This window comes from Curcuma longa, chromosome 17 (assembly GCF_044706935.1).
Source record: "Curcuma longa cultivar G26 ecotype Majalengka, Jawa Barat chromosome 17, ITB_CL_G26_1.1, whole genome shotgun sequence".
NCBI lineage: Eukaryota > Viridiplantae > Streptophyta > Magnoliopsida > Zingiberales > Zingiberaceae > Curcuma > Curcuma longa.
The window spans coordinates 3,336,909-3,353,265 of NC_133877.1; the positions used below are offsets into that span (position 1 = coordinate 3,336,909).

The following is a 16,357-nucleotide window of genomic DNA, read 5'->3' on the forward strand; positions in this document are numbered from 1 at the left end:
GTAAGCAGATCTACATCTACAAACCTTACAGAAAGTACCAATTGGTAGTCTATACCACATCCAACAAAAATAATTAAAAACTACCTCCCAAAGGTTTCAATAATACATACAAAGAAACAAATATGTGATACATAACAAGTGACAGTTTAGAAGAAAACAACCCTGATAATCAATACATCACTTGGTTGGTAATGGTTTATTATTCTCGAATAGGCTAGCAATAATCAGAAAAGCAGCATCTTCAAGTTACTTCATGAAGAAAGCAAGGAAAGGATTCTGAATCTGCTGCCTGTGGTAATAAACTGTTTGCCGAAGAGTTTCAACCTCAGGATAAAAAAAGAGTGACGATGAACAGGTCTGCAAGACAATGTAGCTTAGTGTGGTAGAACATGTGTTTTGCTTTGAGAAGAAACAAAATATGCACACATTTGAGGATGAACACTATACAGCCAACCAATACATAACATTGTTCAAAGCATAGTAATTAAAAACCAGCAAGGATCAGCCAGCCCAATCAACAAAAAGAAAGGCCATAGATTTCAATTTGGTCTAGCTATACAACGGGATCAGATGTGGATTTAACCAAGATAAAAACTGATCAAACCAGAGCAATTTTATTATTCTGAAAATTCTTGAAATGCTTATTTTGACATAAACCAATTTCTCTACTTTAATATTAGATGAGTAAAGATGTCTTTTATCCGTATACTTATTTTTTATGTTCCTAAGATATTACAAATATTTATTTTGGTTAACGTAATAAATGTGTTTTTTATAATAAAATTTAGGATTGTTATAGTTTTCAAGCAATTGAGTAGATTAGGCTAGCCAATCATTTAGCATTCTGGCTTGGTACTGAATTTGATATGCAATTATAATTGAACCAGTTGCCCAACTAGTTTGACGAGTGAAACAGTATTCTGAAGATTTTCTGGTTGGATCTCCAGTTCAATTTTCATAACCATGGTTCGAAGCACAAACAGACAGTACACAGGTAGAGGGAACAAGGGCAACACGAACCTTTGTAGTGGTGGGCAAAAATTTTGATTAATCATCAAGGTAGTAGTAAGATCCAGCACCCTTCTGTTCTCGATCTTTGGTAGAGTCCAACTTGTTTATTCTGGGCCTGTAGTTAGTGGGATCACGCCGGAAAGTAATATCGAGATGCTGCAAGGAAGGTTGAGAAATGATATATCATTTGCCAAAAGTGACGATATTTACGAAAAGCATGATTCAGAAGACATTTATATAAAAAAAACAAGACAGTGAAATCAAAAAAGAATATTTGTAACAAAGGCCAAAGGCAGTAGAGTAGATGAGTTGGTGCGTGATTAATTCTGAAAGATCTCCCTCGATCACTGGAAGATCTAACAAAACCAATGTCTGTGCTTTATTTACATATATTAATATTCATGAGAAAAATTTGACTAACCGACAGCACTACATAAGACTACATACAAGAAAATGGCAGCAAACAGTTTCTATAGATGAAAGAAATTAAAGATGGCATTTGATTAGTACTTACAGATAAGAATAGGTTCATTCCAGATACCAAAGACTGAGGCGCATTAGCGACACAATCAATAGAAGGCTTCCCCTCATAAACAATGACTTTATCAGCTAAGTAGGTTGCCATGATGAAATCATGCTCGACAACAAAAGCTGTTTTCTTTGCGTGCAGGATGAACCTTTTAATCACTTTTGAGGCAACAATACGCTGCTCCGAATCAAGATAAGCACTTGGTTCATCTATCAGATAAATATCTGCAGGCTGGACAAATGTACATGAATCAGTATCTCACAAAAAGATTACCAGAGATGAAAAATGCATATTCTAGCCTGCAAGTTGTACCATTTGAATAGTGTTCAAATGCAACTTAGCTAGAATGTAAAGGAAAATTGGAATTCCTTGGCTATCAGAGACATTTATAAATAGTACTAGAATCCAAATTCTAAGCCAATTATATATTTCTATCATTTACCCTACAATCAATTTAACATACAGAAGAAATAAATTCTAGAAAGGCAAACCTTCCCAAGACATAAACATAATGCAACTCGTTGTAATTCTCCACCAGAAAGATTCACAACTTCTTGGTCCATTAATTGTTCAATTTGCAATGGTTTCATGACATCACTGACAAATTGCGGATGCAAATAAGAATCCCGTATTTTCTGATGCAGCAAATGTCTAACGGTTGATGGAAACTTTGGACTAATTTTCTGAGGCTTGTATGAAACATTAAATTCAGGTATTTCAACATCTGAATCTTCCACTGTATCAGGCTTCAGTAATCCTGCCTGAAAATTATCAAATGTAAACAAGGTGAACAAAACGAAATTAAGGCTTCTCGTGTACCACAAACTTATTAGGTGAAACTCTAGTAAGAGAAGCAAATCAAGATCAGGTTTGTTCGCAGCAGGAAGATTTCTAAAACATCCATAAAACTAAATTGCAAACAAGTAAAATATGGCATATAAATTATTTTTAAACAAATGACTCTACAGACGATTCAAATTCCAGTTCCAAAGAGCAAACACCATATATCATGATAGAACTCCCATTTACTTTTCAGACCATTGCAATGATCATCAGTATCAAAGCAACCACTAAATTCTAATAAAACCTTTATGTGGTTAGGCGCTACAATAATCTTTGCACTAACCCCATACAGAATATGGTCTGTATCTATCATAAAGAAATTATCTAATTTAGTATGCTCAAATGTCTAACAGTTGATTGAAACTTTGGACTAATTTTCTGAGGCTTGTATGAAACATTAAATTCAAGTATTTCAACATCTGAATCTTCCACCGTATCAGGCTTCAGTAATCCTGCCTGAAAATTATCAAATGTAAACAAGGTGAGCAAAATGAAATTAAGGCTTCTCGTGTACCACAAACTTATTAGGTGAAACTCTAGTAAGAGAAGCAAATCAAGATCAGGTTTGTTCGCAGCAGGAAGATTTCTAAAACATCCATAAAACAAAATTGCAAACAAGTAAAATATGGCATATAAATTATTTTTAAACTAATGAATCTACAGACGATTCAAATTCTAGTTCCAACGAGCAAACACCTTATATTATGATATAACTCCCATTTACTTTTCAGACCATTGCAATGATCATCAGTATCAAAGCAACCACTAAATTCTAATAAAACCTTTACGTGGTTAGGTGCTACAATAATCTTTGCACTAACCCCATACAGAATATGGTATGTATCTATCATAAAGTAATTATCTAATTTATTATGCTCATTTAGGAGTATAATAACTATATAACTCAGGAGGGAAATTCATAGACATAATGTCACTCAGCAAACATTAGATGGTGCAACAAGGAGACAAAAAAGCAGAGAAGTAAAACATGTTAATTACCAGCATCCTTATAAATGTTGTCTTTCCGGTCCCATTCTCACCCAGCATTACAATTATCTGAGAATCTGTAAATTCACCATCAATCACTTTGAGCTTGAAGCCCCCTTGGGTTTTAGTCATGGTAGGATATCGATAGCGTTGGTACGTCTGTATATCCTCAGCACTTTCTTGGGGAGTCTCAGCAACCTAAATGATGCAATAGCATAAGATGATAATAGAGGTTTTTTGTGCCACATGTTTTCCACTAATACTAGGTTCTACCTTAAATGTTAGTGATTCATCTCTAAACCGGAGATTTTCTGTTGGAACAAAACCAGCCAAGAAAATGTTGATTCCTTCTCGCACAGAGAAGGGAAGTGTAACAACTCCATAAGCACCTGGCTTCCCGTACAAGCAACAAATGAAATCGGACAAGTAGTCCAATACACTCAAGTCGTGCTCAACAACAATCACATAGCTGAGCAAAAACAAATTAAGAGAGTTGGGGAATTTAATGTCAAACTGACAAAAACACTTAAAAAACAAGGAACTGAGATACCTGTTAGGCCTAAGCAGGGAGCGTACAACTTGTGCTGCTTTAAGCCTCTGCTTTACATCAAGATAGCTTGAAGGCTCGTCAAACATATATATCTCTGCATTTTGTATAGCAACTACTGCAATAGCAAATCTTTGCAATTCCCCGCCAGACAAATCTCCCACATTTCGATCAATAACTTGATTTAACTCCAGGTCAGCACATAGTTCAGCCTTCATGTCTCTCTCATTTTTTTGGTCAAGAACCTGGCCCACATTCCCTTGAACAGCTTTTGGAATGTGATCCACATATTGTGGTTTGATGATTGCCTGCATTATGCCAAAAAAAAAAACACGTGAAAAGTCAAGGCACTAAGTGTATATATTATTATATTAAACATAATCAATAAAGTGGACATATACTGAAATATGTGAAAGAATTTCGTTCCCAAAATAATATTAAAACAATAAGCAATCAAATAGGTATTTTTACATGCCTTTTTAAATGTCCAAAAATTTAGAAGAAGCATTAACTGAAGGAAGAAACTATTGTACCCCAAAGCAATTACATAATTACTTCTTATGTTCAAATTTTCATCACAAGCTACCTCTACCCAGTGCCCCGAACCAGATAAATTTGTTCCTTGCATGAATCTTCATAATTACCATATTTTCATTCTTGAACTGAAAAGGTTCTTGCAGACAGTTGAAGTTATCTAAGCAAAGATAAGTAGCAAAGCATGAGAGAATATACTAAATGGCAAAAAATTTGACTTTTAATATCCAGACATGGTTGCATTTTGCAAATCAGTCAAAATCATTTTTTCCAACCATCTGATGAACAATTGAATTCACAATGAAGAAACTTGACCAAAATATCTTCCAGGGGAAAAATCTTTAGGCTTTAAGAAACCAGCTTGAGAACAGAAAAAGTCCCAATCAAAACTAAATGAAAAAGTCTATTAGGTATCAAGTGTGCATAGATGGAACTAATCCACCAGGTACATAGTCAACTATAAAATAAGGAAAGAAATATAAGCAAAACATGGTTTTGAGCACCTTTAGATTGTCCTCCAGTATACGAGTGAAATAATTCTGAAGCTCAGAGCCCCGGAAATATGTCAAAATTTCTTGCCAATCAGGAGGATTCTGCAAAGAAAGAAAAATAAATAACACTTACATATACTATAATGGAAACCAGAATAAGAAAAACCTCAGAATAGTTAATTACATTGAATCGCCCCAAATTAGGCTTCAATTTCCCAGCCAGTACTTTGAGTGCAGTAGACTTACCGATACCATTTGTCCCAACCAGGCCTAGAACTTGTCCTGGTCTTGGAACTGGCAACCTGTATAAGCACCATCCATTACAGGAAAAACAATAAGGGCAAAAAAAGATAGACTATATTATAACATAAAGATTTCACTTACCTATGAAGTTTGAATGTGTTTGGTCCATAACGGTGGGTTGTATCTTTATCCAAGTCCTTTGGTAGGTTGATAATCTGAATGGCCTCAAATGGGCATTTCTACAACCAGATATAAAATAGTTTCAAAGTTCAAAGATATAGATAAGTCTCGAAGATGCTCAATGTCATAAAATTTATAATTAAATTGAAAGGAAAACTATGAGACCTTGACACAGATACCACATCCAATGCATAACTCCTCGGAAATGAAAGCAATTTTTGAGGCAGAAGTTACTTCTATACAAAGCTTTCCTGTTAAATCAATTGAAAAATAAAAAAATATGATTCTCCTAAACAAATAAGTATAAACTACAATAAAAAATCAATATTAAAATCAAAATAGAAGATTCTGTATTCTGATACTATGCCAGAACTGGATGCTAGGACTCTAAGCAGAAGTGGAAGAAAAAATCTTTTAAATACAAATCATTAAATTAATGATGACTAATCTTGTAATATTGTTTATACATATTCATGAATATGTGGTGATCAATAAGAACGACCCCAGTGCAATCATTTTCTAATTCAGACTGTTTAATCAAATTTCAACACTTGCCTATGAAAGAAAAGGAAAATAACATCTGGTTTTATAAATTTGTTAAATCATGATGAACCAGACTCAAGGTTTTGCCTTACTCGCATGAAATTTTAATAAGCACAAAGTACTGGCTGTTGTTATGATTGTTACCATAGGGAGTTGTGAAACCAACTACAAATTTTTTGGCCCCTTCCACAGCCTAAAGATTGAAAAACTTAATCTAACCAGAACTTGGCTCCTAATTGTAAACCATAAATAGCATTCGTCTGAAAAATTTAGAGGCATTGCCAATGTATATCCAACTTCGAGATCCATTATATCTCTGAAAAACGTGAAATACTATATCCAAGCTAACGACATATCTAAGAAACAGGGCATGAACTTCGAGATACAAACGCCAAAATGAATAGTACAAAAAATTTGTTGAATTGAGAACAGCATCCAATAAATAAGTATAAAAAATGAACGTTTTGAAAACATAACGTTGCCTATAGGCAAGCAAGGATCTGCGAACCCGTTTTCACGACTGGGCAACTCTTCTTGCACTCCTGGCGGCACTTCTTCGGCTTGCATCGATCAGAGCTGACAATAGCGATACGCGTCAGCCGATCCGCCATGATTGAGAGAACGAAGACCTACCCACGCTAGGTAACGCAACCCCTGATCTATGAGGAGACTGGAGACCAAATTACTCAGAATCAACAAATCCAGAACCCAGAAAGGTAACGAAAACATAATTCGAGTTGAGGAACGGAAAAGGGGTTGGAAACGTACCTCGACTCAATTCAGATTCTCTCGCTGAGGAAGACGGTGGAAACCCTAGCGCCCAACGCAAGCTACGTCTTATATGCGGAGTGGGAAACTTGTGGGAGACACGGTCGGATGAACACAACGCTCTACCGGGTCGGATGCGTCGGGTTTCGGGTAGACTAAAACAAAATCCATAAATCATTATGTATTCTATTTTTTCAATAATAACTGTATTTTTATCTTGTCAAAATTAAATTCACTATGATATTAAAAAACAGAAAAATATTTATAAATAAAGTATATATTTATTTTATTTTCTGCGTGGAAAACAAAATTACTCGCATAATTTAAATTTAGTATCAAATCGAAGCGAAAGCATGTAGATTGGATTTGACCTTGTCGCTCTGTTACGAATGAAACAGTGACCGTGACCACCGGGCCCACCGCTAAATGGGGTAGACGCGGCCTCGTGACCGCACATAAATTCCGTCGGCGCCCCTACGGCACACACAAGCTTGCACTTTTAGCAACTAACTCACCTCCTCACCATCAGAAATCTCAACTCCGTCTCTCCCTCCCTCTCTCTCTCTCAGGCGTCCTTCCGGAGGTCGATCGATGGGGAAGAAGACGAGCTGGCTGTCGACGGTGAAGAAGGTCTTCAAGTCCAAGGAGGCGCACTCTTCGTCCAATCGCCGGGTAATGTTCCTCTGCTCTTGGATTGTTCTGTCGCCTTCGATCTATAAATGCCGGTTGACGTTCGCTGTGTTCTTCTTGTTCGCCTCAGAGGGAGAGGAAGAGGGAGGCAGCGGCAGCGGCGGCGGCGGTGGAAGCGGAGGGGAACAATGAGGTGTCCTCCGAGATCTTGTCGGTGGAACATTTCCCGGCGGAGACGTCGCCGGATGCGACCAACCACGGCGGCGGCGAGGAAGAGGAGGAGGAGGAGGATCGGGTGGTGGTAGTGGAGCGGGACCGCGCGATAGCTGCGGCAACGAGGGCGGCCGCGGCCGCCGCGGAGGCGGCGGCGAGAGCGGTGCGGCTGGCGGGCGGTTCGCGGACGTCGAAGAAAGACCGCGCGGCGGTCATCATCCAGTCTTTCTACCGCGGTTATTTGGTGCGCTTCCGATCTTTCTTCTTCTTTCTCCTCCTCCTCTCTCTACGCATCACGATTCACGATGCACGATTCGCCCAAGCGTAAACGTGTAATTGAAGCTCCCCGTTTTCACTGCGGAAACTTTGCTGTCACAAACACAGTAGACAGATGCAATTACCGTCGCCATTGCCCCGTGGTGAAGGGCATTTTTGGTGAGCGCACATGAACCAATTAAATTTGTAGTGTCATAAATGCACCACTGGCGCCCCGCTTGGAACGGAAAATTATCTCACATCAAACGGCCTACCAATAAAAAAGTTGCAATGTCAGGTGTTTCACATGAACTTGCACCGTTCAAATTCCTTCAGTTTGATGGCGAGAACAGTACCGGAACCGTTCTTGGAGAAATAATTAACTGGTTGCATAAAAAACTAATCAAGGAAGCAGAGTAGTACTATCATCAATCAATTGTTGCGCAGGCACGGCGAGCGCGGCGAGCGTTGAGGGGACTCGTGAAGCTGCAGGCGCTGGTGCGAGGCCACCAGGTCCGGAAACAGGCGTACACGACCCTGCGCTGCATGCAGTCGCTCGTCCGCGTGCAGGCCCTGGTCCGCGCCCGCCGCCTCCAGCTCGCCACCACCCACCGCAACCTCCTCTTCTCCCCTTCCCCGAGTGACCACGACGCCTACCGGCTCAGTCACATGAAAAGCTCACGGACGCAGGATTACCGCCGCCTCGATGTGGAAGAAGACGGCGATGATGACGGCGAAGAGGGAGACGCAACCAATCGACCCGCGTGCGCGATGAAGAGCCCGCTAAAGGGCTGGGACGGACGACAGCAGAGCCTGGACGCCGTCTCCGCCGACTCCCAGAGCAAGCACGAAGCCGCGGTCCGCCGCGAGAGAGCCCTCGCTTACGCGTACACTTGCACTCATCAGGTAACTATTTCCTTCAATCCGATTCATCGGAGTGCCTATGAAAGTCATTGCCTTTTGCAATTTATTCAATCCGTTCTCACGGCGGCCGCATGCAGCAGTGGCCGCCGGAGCAGGTGAAACCCCAGTGGGGCTGGAACTGGCTTGAGCAGTGGATGGCCGTGGAGCAGTGGGAGGCAAGGCGTGGCGGCCTCCGGCCGCCACCCGTGAGCTCGTACGTCACGGCCACGGCCGCCATGGACGGCCTCTCGGAGAAGACGGTCGAGATGGACCCTGGAAGGGCCAGCCCAATCAATCCGACCACTCACTACTCCTACCACTCCAAAGATGAGCCCGCCCGACCACGGGCGGCGGTTCCAAGCTACATGGCAGCCACGCAGTCCGCCAGAGCCAAGGCGCGGGCCCAGGCGCCACCGCCAGCCATGGCCAAGACAGGGACTAGGAGATTACGCCCTGCAGGTAATGCTGCCGACTCATCAAGCTCCGGCGGCGGCACGTCAATGTATCTGGCAGCTCGAAGCCCCAGTCACGGAATTAGGCTTAATGCGCAGAGAAGGCAGCATACTGGTTATAGCCCGGACTCCAGCTGCGACTGATATGACAACGCGCCGCCGCTCGAAGAAAGGGCAAGGAGGATCTCAGTAAACGTTTCAGATATCAAAACCCAAAATTGCAGGACTCTGTTATCCGCGTCCTTTGTTTTGATCATCCATCGAAGAAAAGAGGAAAAAAACATTGTTTCATGATGAAAAATAATGATGCTATCAAACCGGATTCGCCAGTTAAAATATTCCAAGTTCATTCACAACAACTTGCATAGGAAAAGGTTCTGTTTTCTTTTCTGCCTATTTTGTTGTGCACGCTTTGTATGCATATGCCAAGTTCTTTAAATGTATTCCAAGCGTCGTAGTGTGTTCATTCACAACAATTTGTTGTCCTTTTTTTTCTTCTTTATTTTACCTGTACACATGCCAACCTGCAGGAGGAAGAAGGCTCTTCGTAGTGGTCATACTGTATCGCAAATGTCGATTTAAATGAATAAAATATATACAGTACATACATGCTTCTAATTTTTAAGATAACTAAATCGAAATAAAACAATTATTAAATATAATTTTATATCCAAATCCGATATCGAAGACCGGATGCCAGCCAATATCTGATTATTGGATATCCATTATCATCGTACCTTTGCTAAACAGTGGAAGTTTTTTCATAAATACTAAACTTGAAGGGGTAAAATGTAAATTTACCGAACGTTTTACTTTTATCACTGACAACTGGAACGAGGGGGGCTTCGAAGAAAACTGGTTTCGTTCGCCGCCGAGCGGTAACCCTGGAAGAGAAAGAGCAACTCCGGCGCTCGCCATTCAAGGTCCTTCTGCGGTATCCCGCTGCGGTGCAGATCCAAGTCCCTCGATCGATATCTTGGAATTGCCTCACATGGTAAGAGAAATCCAGATCTTCTTTCTGATTCGTCCATCGACTCTTGCCTTATTCCTTGCTGATCGATTTGGGGCATTCCTGATGCTGATACTTGGCTGCTTCGTCAGTCGGCGCTGTTCAATTTCCATTCTTTCCTGATGGTGGTGTTGTTCGTGATCTGCACCTGCACCTACATCAAGATGCAGTTCCCTGCCATTCTCGAGCAAAGGACAGGGTAATTACCAGCAGTCTCTCAGGTTTCCTCTTATTTGTATTCGAAATTATTCTCTTTTCTGTTCGATTCCATTTCATGTTAGTATTCTAGGGCTTGTTCATTGAGACTCTGTATCATTTAGATGACTTGTGAGTTGGAGAAGGATGTAAAGCAGGAAAGTTTTATTTTGTTCTTTCTTTTGGAGACACCATTGAAAGGTAGCGTAAATGGAAAATATAATCGAGTTGTAACCTGGAGGTGAAGAGATTGGAGAAGCAAAGGGGACTTTTTAGAGTTGTCTTCAACTGACACACACAAATTGTGATCATTATGATAGTTTGGAACACTCTGTCTAGGAACAGAAATCTGGATCTCATATTCAAGATGTTTCCTGTTACTTGCAAAAAGGGTCAATAGCTCTCTTTTGATTTTGCAGAAGACTGTAAAAGTATTAGGTCATTCAATATTGAAATTGCAAGTATGAGTGTCCTTGTGGTAATTTTGTCGATTAGTATCATGATCCTAGCAAATTCTCAATTGGAAAGCATTTTCAGACTTCCTTATTAGGCCTGTCAGGATTGTTAGTTGTCCCACTAATGTTTACTGCTACACCTTGTTCAAATATTCCCCAAAATCATTGTTCATGTGTTATCAAAGTTGTGCAACAGAAGTTGTAACAATTATTCATGAGCATTGTCTTATTCTGAATGAACACACGTTTCTTGTGGGCAAAGGGTTGAAGCACATCATGAAGCGTTCTAGATGTTAATTTTTTAGTGATTTAATTGTTATCTTTACCAATAATGTTCAGGATTTGATTTTGTAGTTTAACTTCTGTCAGGTTTCGTGGTTTCTTCTGGAAGGCTGCTAGAATAGGTATGTTATCATTAAATGTTTAAAATGAATTAATTTGTAAAAATTTCCATTAATTTTCCAAATCTTATGCTGTATTAGAATCAGAATCATGCTTGTTCTCTATGCTGGCGATGCATTAGGTAGGCATGCAAGAAGTATTTTGTAGGAATATGTGTGTTTGTAGTTTACTAAGTATATGCATGTGGCAATGAGTTGGATAAACATGGTTTGAAGATGATGATTTATTTTGCATGTCGCAATGGCATGCAAACAATGTAAAAAATGAATTGATTAATATATCTATCCCTCATTTTTTTTGGGTTAATGATTGAAGTTGATTATTTCTTTAGCGATATTCAGGCAAATACTTTAGTATCTGAGGAAATTATGGTTAGAATTTTCTTTTGAGATGAGCTGCTCTTCCCTCTTATTCTTTCTAGCCATTTGTAGTGTGTATTGACTAATCACATTTCCTTCCTAAATATTACATTCTTCATTACTTGATTATGTAAACTAAATGCTGAACTACTATCGGAAAGTTACATACAACATTAATATATTATTTTTACAACTCTTTTCATCTATATGCAAGCCGACCTCACCTGCTGAGATAAGACTTGGTTGTTGGTTTCATCTATATGCAGTTTCAGGCTTCTTTGAGCACTGGTCTTATTGATACTCGCAACAGTTACTTCTCCATTATATGTATTAGTATTACTCATCCACATGCCCTATATATGTATTAAACAGTTTCTCATCCCATTGTTCATGATTCTAGCAATCTTAGAGAATGTATTAACCAACACATTTTATTCCTATATTTTACTTTTCAATTGTTTCTTTGCCGAGTACTTATTATACCCTTCTTAAAGATGATTATATAGTTTTCAACATTAGGATAGTTAGATATAACTGTCTTGTAAAGGCTAATGTGTTTAAATTGTACATGAACTATAGATAAACTTCTCTATCTTTCAATTTCTTTCCTTCTATTCAAGCCTTTGTGTCAAAGCTAGGAGGCTCCACAAATACAGTCTTGCATTCGGAATGCACAGGTCTAATAGTGTCTGCATAGTAAAGAGTGTCCTGCCAAGAGATTAATTATGGACTATAAGCGTGAGTCGGGAGGAAGGATGTTAAAGCTAGGATGCTCTTCACCTATAGTCCAACAGTGATGGGTGTGCTGCTCCATTGTGTCAATATATATTGTCTTCCTCTCAAGAGTCCAAATTGGGATGCATGGGGTCTGTCAACACTTCCAACCTACCTCTTGCTTCAGTTCAGTTTGTCTGCATCTAAGCACTTGGCATTTAGTTTATAATAGCTTGTATTGTAGGCTAAGATCACTTTGTTGCTTTCAGCTGATAGATTGATAGTGTATCAAACTGTATCTCCGTAGCTATCCTCATAAGAAATTCAAAGTCTCAATTCAAAAGATGAAAATCTGGGCAATGAACAATTTGAATCCAGTTTCAACATATCAAGCGCAGAACATTACCAATGGCATCTACTAGGTTTGTTTGTGATTGCTCAGTGATTAGGAACTTGAAAATTCAGTCTATGGATTTGGCAGGTAGCCTATTAATGCTAAGATATTTTTTTTAAAAAAAAATGGCACGGACTCATGTTGCTTTACCATTGATCTGCAAGTTATGTTTCTTTGAATCATCCTTGACACAGCCTATAAGAAGAATTCTACACAATTCATTATCAACTGCAAGTTTGGATTTGGATTTAACTCACGGGAAGGCCAGAATCTTTGCTGGCTGTTCCCAAGTTTGTGTTATGTCTCTTGCATGGTAATTCCAAGATATATGTAAATTGATGACCATTCCTTTGCATAGGTTGCCCAACACTTCCTCTGAAGTAAATTAGAATCACTGCACAAAGGTTGTCCTTAACTAATCATATTCCAGATTCTATGGATTCTGTGTTTAGGCAATTTCTCAATTATGCAATAAACAGAAGACTATAAAACAAACTCTCAGTTTAGTTTTTTTCAAAATTTTGCATTATGTGTCATACTCCTTATATCTTACATGGCATCCATCTTGATTTTGCTTCAGGTGAACGACTAAGCCCATGGGTAGCCATGGGTTGCTTTGCAATGGGTATCTCCATCATTATTCTCTGACTGATGTAAGTTATACTTACGAAGTAATTTTTACTTGCTGATGGACTTCTGGTTTCTTTTACACCAACCTATTAATTTTCCATTGGCGAGTTCGAAGACGGTTGTAATTAGTGACATGAAACCAAAGTTTTAGTCTCTACATACTTTCGTTTAAACACAATGCCATTCTTTCCTTTTTACACTACCGTCTGGAATTTTATTTGATTTAGCAGAATGATAACTCTTCTCTCGTGGGCTCTCAAACTGCTACTTGATGGTTGTTAAATTACAAAATTTTAGGGGCTTTGGATGAATTGAGTGAAAGAATGGATGGACGAGCCATATATAGTTCAATTTTTTACGACGGAAATTAATTTAGACGAAATTAAAATACAGTACATATTATTCGAACTCTTCCTGCCATGTCATTTGGCGGCGTCGCTTCCGGCCTCCTCGTTGTTAGCGTCGACGGCTTTGACCACCACCACCTCCGCCATCTCCGCCTCCGCCGCCTTCCGCCTCCGGTCGGCGATCTGCCGCTGCGTGGAGCGGAAGTAGACGGCGTAGAGCACCAGCTGCGCCACCGCGAACACCACGCCGAGCGCGTTGGGAATCTGCATGCAAAAGAAACCAAATGAAGGCGATGCGTCGGCGTCGGTCGGTAGCAGCAGAGGATGGAATGGATCACGAGACTGGATTTTGTATCAGAAGGAAGAGCAACTTTGAACCTGCCCATGTTTTGTTTCTTTCCGAGGGTGAAAAATAAGAGAAAGTGACTTGACTCTTCTTCTGAAAGTGACTTGACTCCAAACATGGCATGTGATCGCTAAAATTAATTATTAGGACCAGCCGATGAAATGATCTTTGCTACGATGATCACTATGTATAATTTTGACTAATATTAATTTTGCGTTAAGACCTTATATATTAACAAAAGATTTTCACATACATATTTAATTACCTAAGGAAGGAATACTCACAGTGATGTAAAGGTCAAATCGGATGAGGGCGTAAGCAGTCCAGCAAAGTCCATTGCAGAACGACGCTAGTGACAAAGTTAGAGGCATGTACTCAACACTCTTCGTCTCTATCACCATTTTCTGTCACATCAGAAAAAATTATTAAAAAAACATTAATTAATTTCACCAACCACATTCCCAAATTTAATTAATTATTAATCATTCCATTAAATGGATATTTAGTTACCATGACGGATAAGGGAGCGGCGTACATCATGGTGCCGAAGACGACGCAGAGGACGCCGACGACCATCGAGCGGCGTTCGTGGGTGTGCACCGTGGTGAGAACCACCAGTGCGACGCCAGAGACGAAGGCGGTCTCGGCCGCCAGAATGGCGGCCACCTTCGCTCGCTGCTTGCCGCTCCGGGCGTAGATCAGGAAGAGGAGGATGTAGGCGAGCTCGATGGCCATGCCGGAGCCGTTGATGGTGAGCACCAGCGTGCTGTGCGGGTGCACCGCCGGCAGCCCGTACACCACCCACATCATGCAGTTCAGCAGCGTCGCGACGTACGGCACCGCCGAGAACTCCTCCACCGACCTCTTCTTGCATATTCTTACAAATGTTGGCCTGATCCATCCATCCATCCATCCATTAAACTCCCCCGAAGAATGGACAACAATTGACACACATAAACTAGATGCTTACAGTGGAGACAGGAAGAGGCCCAGCGAAATTGCATTCCCTGGAAACAACATACAAAAAGGAGAGAGATAGACAGATTAAAATGCGTGATTTATAAATCAATTGCACGCAGTATATACCAAGAATTCCAACTGCTGTGCGAATGGCGTCGGCAGAAACCATGATTAAGTTGCGAAATGGGTGAGTCGAAATCGAAAGGGTAGCCAAATATATAATAATAAGGGGAGGTTGGGAGTCAAGTCGAGTGAGCAAGAGGAGATGGAGCTAGGTGGATATGGATGGAGTAAAGAGGGTGGCACTTTGTTCGAGAGGAGTCTGAAATCGAAGCGTAGCGATGCGACGGTGACTGCATGGTGGGGGCGAAGCGACCAACTCGGCAACTCCTCTGTCTCTTTCTCCCTTCCCTCGTTTGGCACCATGTCTGTAAATAGTTGCCATCAGTGTTTCGGATCAGAGTCGCCATTGATTTATTATCCGAGTTAGCTCAGACGGTGGACCAATGGTCCTATATCAAGAGTTATTGCAATAGTCCAACCGATTTGAGCTCTTATTTTGAGTTGAACTAGTGGAATCCACCACCTTTCTCCGTGTCTTCAGCCTTGTGATGCACTTGGAGTTTTGGGTTTCAGATCAAGATAACAAGATTGGTTGGAGTGGCCAAATGGCAAACCGAGCATTTATGAAGTAGAAAACACACTGTCTATAATAACTCCTCAGTGTGCGTTACAAGACTTATCCTATCCACTTATATTCTACTGCTAGAAAAATATAAATGTAGTTTGGATTTTTTATTTATTTTTCACTATATATGTATCGGAGTAATATAGTTTTGGAATGCAAGCGGATAGATAAGTGGCTAGTTTATCTGAAATGTAATTAACAATCTCTTTTTAGTTTTTCCTTCGCTAGTAAATTAGAGAAACAGTAATTTTAATAAAGCAATAAGAGCGTTTGTAGTCCAACGGTTAGGATAATTGCCTTCCAAGCAATAGACCCGGGTTCGACTCCCGGCAAACGCATTTTTTTTATTTTCAAAATATATACAAAGAAATAAATTTAATGTCAGATCAATGGTATTAACACAAAAGCGTTTGTAGTCCAACGGTTAGGATAATTGCTTTCCAAGCAATAGACCCGGGTTCGACTCCCGGCATTTTTTTTATTTTCAAAATATATACAAAGAAAATTTTTTTTATTTTCAAAATATATACAAAGAAATACATTTTATGTCAAATCAATGGAATTACTACTGTAGCGTTTGTAGTCCAACGGTTAGGATAATTGCCTTAAGCAATAGACCCGGGTTCGACTCCCGGCAAACGCATTTATTTTTTCATTTTCAAAATATATACAAAGAAATAAATTCCATCAGATCAATGGAATAACTACAAAAGCATTTGTAGTCCAACG

The 16,357-nt window shown here is 40.0% G+C and overlaps 4 protein-coding genes and 1 non-coding gene across 6 annotated transcripts; 3 read left to right on the forward strand and 2 right to left on the reverse strand.

Annotated features, from left to right (window-relative positions):
* Nucleotides 1-59: 59 nt before the first annotated feature.
* LOC141848530 (ABC transporter E family member 2) lies at nt 60-6,750 on the reverse strand. Its single transcript, XM_074736567.1, has 13 exons — nt 6,677-6,750; nt 6,417-6,578; nt 5,531-5,616; nt 5,327-5,424; nt 5,127-5,244; nt 4,955-5,044; nt 3,921-4,225; nt 3,644-3,839; nt 3,383-3,568; nt 2,032-2,301; nt 1,526-1,771; nt 1,021-1,167; nt 60-357 (listed from the first exon to the last, which is right to left on the reverse strand). The coding sequence occupies exons 2-12, from the start codon at nt 6,517-6,519 to the stop codon at nt 1,048-1,050; spliced, it is 1,818 nt and encodes a 605-aa protein (XP_074592668.1). The 5' UTR covers nt 6,520-6,578; nt 6,677-6,750; the 3' UTR covers nt 60-357; nt 1,021-1,047.
* A 517-nt stretch (nt 6,751-7,267) lies between these two features.
* On the forward strand, nt 7,268-9,396 carry LOC141811986 (protein IQ-DOMAIN 21-like). Of its 2 annotated transcripts, none has more exons than XM_074700072.1 (4): nt 7,268-7,348; nt 7,437-7,763; nt 8,222-8,680; nt 8,776-9,396. In XM_074700072.1, the coding sequence occupies exons 1-4, from the start codon at nt 7,268-7,270 to the stop codon at nt 9,271-9,273; spliced, it is 1,365 nt and encodes a 454-aa protein (XP_074556173.1). In that variant the 3' UTR covers nt 9,274-9,396. The 2 variants fall into 2 exon arrangements, with proteins under 2 accessions (XP_074556173.1, XP_074556174.1); XM_074700073.1 differs by having other exon boundaries at nt 8,779-9,396.
* Nucleotides 9,397-9,972: 576 nt separating this feature from the next.
* Nucleotides 9,973-13,484, forward strand: LOC141848561 (uncharacterized). Its single transcript, XM_074736608.1, has 4 exons — nt 9,973-10,123; nt 10,231-10,337; nt 11,158-11,192; nt 13,238-13,484. The coding sequence occupies exons 1-4, from the start codon at nt 10,121-10,123 to the stop codon at nt 13,303-13,305; spliced, it is 213 nt and encodes a 70-aa protein (XP_074592709.1). The 5' UTR covers nt 9,973-10,120; the 3' UTR covers nt 13,306-13,484.
* Nucleotides 13,485-13,569: 85 nt separating this feature from the next.
* On the reverse strand, nt 13,570-15,216 carry LOC141848560 (bidirectional sugar transporter SWEET4-like). Its single transcript, XM_074736607.1, has 5 exons — nt 15,067-15,216; nt 14,951-14,987; nt 14,491-14,872; nt 14,265-14,384; nt 13,570-13,898 (listed from the first exon to the last, which is right to left on the reverse strand). The coding sequence occupies exons 1-5, from the start codon at nt 15,107-15,109 to the stop codon at nt 13,710-13,712; spliced, it is 771 nt and encodes a 256-aa protein (XP_074592708.1). The 5' UTR covers nt 15,110-15,216; the 3' UTR covers nt 13,570-13,709.
* A 678-nt stretch (nt 15,217-15,894) lies between these two features.
* On the forward strand, nt 15,895-15,966 carry TRNAG-UCC (transfer RNA glycine (anticodon UCC)). The gene has a single exon. It is a non-coding gene; the product is annotated as a tRNA-Gly (tRNA).
* Nucleotides 15,967-16,357: the final 391 nt, after the last annotated feature.